The sequence below is a fragment of the Tupaia chinensis genome, unplaced genomic scaffold (assembly GCF_000334495.1).
Source record: "Tupaia chinensis unplaced genomic scaffold, TupChi_1.0 Scaffold000165_2, whole genome shotgun sequence".
NCBI lineage: Eukaryota > Metazoa > Chordata > Mammalia > Scandentia > Tupaiidae > Tupaia > Tupaia belangeri.
Window position 1 is genome coordinate 4,375,134 of NW_006159640.1, and position 4,085 is coordinate 4,379,218.

The following is a 4,085-nucleotide window of genomic DNA, read 5'->3' on the forward strand; positions in this document are numbered from 1 at the left end:
ATTCGGAGGGGGCGGTTCTGCAGCCTCAGTCTGCCTGGTGTCCGGAACTCGTAATGTGTTTTTATAATGTGTTTTGTATTCTCAACTGGACTAGTGTGGAGTGTATTCACGTTGGGTAAATTCAGCTTACAAGCAAAGTGATGTATAGTGATTAAATGTACAAAATTTTTAAAATTTAAAATTTAATAAAAGCAGTAATCTGCTAAAAAAAAAGAAAAAGAAAGAAAGAAAAGAAATCTCATGCTGGGTACGTGTGCACCTGCACCCAGGATCCTGAGAGGAGAATGGAGGAGAAGGAATTGTGGCATGGCCATCCCCACTGGGAGGTGATTTTTCTCTTTCTGTCTCTCTTTCTCTCTCTGTCTTTCTGGTGAGTGCATGCACCCTATAGCAAAAATCTCTTTTAACAAAAAACTCTTTTTGTAAAAAAAAAAAAAAAAAAAAAAAGTTACAGGCTTCCTTTTGGAGTATTTTGGTTTACCAAAAAACTGAGTGGAAAATACAGAGTTCTTATAAACCCCATAATCACCCCCCCACACATACTTAGTTTCCCCTAATATTGAGATCTTGATTTAGTGTGCAATATTTGTTAGCACTAATGAGCCAATATTGCTATATTATTTTTATTTAAGTCAACAGTTTATATAAAGGTTCATTTTTGTATTGTACAGTCTATGGATTTTGATGAATGTATCTACTGTTATAGGTTATAGTATCATCTAGAAGTTTTTCAATCCCTTCTGCTTAATCTATTCATCCCTTTCATCTTCCCACTGAACTTTCAACAATTGCTGATTTTTGTTTGTGTATTTGTTTGTTGTTTGTTTGTTTTTGGTTTTGTTTTTGTTTTTTGTAGAGGCTTTTGCTATAGAGCGCATGTGCTTCCCAGACAGACAGAGAGAGACAGAGAGACAGAAAGCGAGATATCACCCCCCAGGGGGGATGGCCACGCCGCAATCCCTTCTCCTCCATTCTCCTCTTGGGATCTTGGGCACGCATGCACACGCGCCCAGCGTGAGTTTTAAGCCACCGGGCCCCAGACTCAAACCGCATTCGACTACATGGGAGTCCAGCGACATAACCATTATGCTAACTGCTGGTCCCTGTTTGTTTTTGAGAAGTTTCTGCTGTAGGGTACGTGCGCTCGCCAGAAAGAGACAGACAGAGAGACAGAAAGTGAGAAATTACTCCTCGGGGGGATGGCCATGCTGCAATCCCTTCTACTCCATTCTCCTCTCAGGATCTTGGGCACACATGCACACAGCCTGGCATGAGTTTAAGCCACCAGGTCCAGGACTAGAACCGCGGTCAACTACATGGGAGTCAGCAACCAGCGACATAGCTATTATGCCAACTGCTGGTCCCAACAAAGGCTGATTTTTTAATTGTCTCCACAATTTTGCCTTTTCCAGAATGTCACATAATTGGAATTTTGGAGTGTGTAGCATTTTCTAATTGGTTTCTTTCACTTACCAATGTGCATTTAGTTTTTTCATGTATTTCCATGGATTGATAGCTAATTTATTTTTAGTGCTGAGCAATATTTTATTATCTACTATACCATTATTTTACCCATTCACCTATTGAAGGACATTTTAATTGCTTCCAAGTTTTGGCAATTACAAGTTAAATTTCTATAACCATCATGTGCAGGTTTTTGTGTAGATGTGCGGTTTCATCTCACTTTTAGGTATATACCAAAAAGTGCAACTGCTTGATTGTATGAGTATATTTAGTTTTCTCATAAACTACTATACTGTATTCAAGAATTGGCTATATGCTATTTTTCATTCCCACCAGCAATAAATGAGAGTTTCTGCTGTTCTGCATCCTTACCAGCATTAAATGTTGTCAGTGTTTTAGATTTTAGGCATTCTGATAATTGTGTCATGGCATCTCACCTACATATATTTGTCAGCATATCTTTTATTCCTTAAAACTTTGAAGGCATAGGTGTTTCATAACTGATTTTTTATAATTGCTGTATCTATATTGTGAGAAAATGCATCTCAAGGATCTGTCTCTACTCTTGTTCTAATTCTTATTTATTGTGCCTTCTTTCTTAGTGTGCTTGCTTATTTTTTAATGTGTACAATTCATGATTCTTGAAATATCATTTGTGGAAATTTTTTTTTCAGAGATTTTCACTGTAGGGCGCCTGCGCTCGCCAGACAGAGAGAGACATAGAGACAGAAAGCGAGAAATCACCCCCCAGGGGGGATGGTCACGCCGCAATCCCTTCTCCTCCATTCTCCTCTCGGGATCTTGGGCACGCACGCACACGCACCCGGTGTGAGTTTTAAGCCACCGGGTCTGGGACACGAACCACGGTCGACTACGTGGGAGTCCAGCGACATAGCCATTACGCTAACTGCTGGTTCCCTGTGGAAATATTTTTAAGTCCAAGATGAAGGTGCCTTTCTCCCAGAGAGGATTTATATTTGCTTCTGCAGATGTTTGAGAGCAAGCTAAACTAAATTCATAGTTTTCATTCTTTTGGCTTCTTATATAATATCATTTGGAGTTGTAAATACATGAGTCTGCTTATGTTGCCCTTCAGAGATTGTTTCCCCCCACCTATTGTGCTGCCTTCTATTCAACAGTAAGGTAACTTCCTTAGCAGTCCCCTGGAGATGTGAGTGGGAGTGGGTTTAATTCTGATTTGCCCTTAGTCTAAGAGGCAAGGTCTAAGAGATTTGATGTCTGTTTTAATGACCTAGTGAAGTCCATCATAACTAGAGTAAACATTTTTCTAAATTTATAAATACCTCCCAGATAAAAGCGTGTGTGCATCTCTGCATACATCTCTGGGACCAAACCATTCTTTAGATTTTGGCTTAGCAATACCTTTACTTTGAATTAAATGGCTATTATTCACTTTCTTTATTTTATTTTATTTCATTGTTTTTTACATTTAATCACTGTACATCTTTACAGTGTACAAAATGAATCTTCCCAGCATGGATACACTTCATATCAGGCTAGTCAAAGGCATTACCATATACATATCATTAAATTTTTGTGAAAGTTTGTGGTTTGCATCTCGATCCATATTTTGGCATGTGGATATTCAGTTGTTCCAGCACCGTTTGTAGAAAAGACTGTCATTTTTGTTAACATTCTAGTTTACCCCTTATACTAAAGTGAAAAATCAGTTATTGTTTTAAAGAGTTAGTTAATTTATTATTTCCGGAAAAAAAAATTATGTATGTTTTCCAACATTTTCGGTTGTTCTAAGCAGGGAAACTCTGTAGCATTCTAAGAGAGCAGTTCTTTAAACATTTTTCTCAGGTTCATATCTTCTTGTGTGTGAAATGAAAGCCATTGTGGCTATCTTAATGACATCAGTAAAATATGGAAAGGTCTTCCTTATGGCTTTTCTGAAATAGATTAATGTTTCTCTTTCCAGGCCAAAGAGGCAATGAAAGAAGCTGAACAACATGATCCTGCAAATGTTTTCACTCAATTTTATGTATTCAAGATTGCAATCTTAGAAGGCAACTCTGACAAAGGTATAATGTTATTTATGAATTATATTTGACTGTTAACACAGAGAATAATTATTTTTTTTGGACTACACTAGAAAGAAAGCCAATTTTTAAGACAATGAAACCGAATGCATGTTATATCATGTCTATGCAAAGATGATACAACAGTGCAAAAAGAAACTGTGGAAGAATTCTTTAAAAAGGTAAAAAACTAGTCCAGTGCCATAGCCTAGTACTTAAGGGAGTGCCATAGCCTAGTACTTAAGGGAACTGGATCCCACATGGTTGACCATGGTTCAAATCCAAGTTCTGGCAACTTAAAAAGCACCAGGTGTGTATGGTATTCCACTAATCCTGACAGAATGGAGAAATGAAAGAGAAAGGATTGTGATGTTGGGGTGCTTTCTCCCTCCATCTCTATCTCTGGCAAACATATGCACTCTGGCAATTTTAAAAAGTAAGATGGGACCAGCAGTTAGCATAATGGCTATGTTGCTGGACTCCCACGTAGTAGACTGTGGTTTGTGTCCCGAACCCCGTGGCTTAAAACTCACGCCGGGCGCGTGTGTGTGCGTGCCCAAGATCCCGAGAGGAGAA

The 4,085-nt window shown here is 38.5% G+C and overlaps 1 protein-coding gene across 1 annotated transcript in view; it reads left to right on the forward strand.

Annotated features, from left to right (window-relative positions):
* Positions 1-4,085, forward strand: part of TEX11 (testis expressed 11) — a 514,378-nt gene that overhangs the window by 369,740 nt on the left and 140,553 nt on the right. Inside the window, 1 exon segment of the mRNA XM_027770916.1 lies at positions 3,410-3,512. Within this exon segment, the coding sequence (XP_027626717.1) occupies positions 3,410-3,512 (103 nt within the window).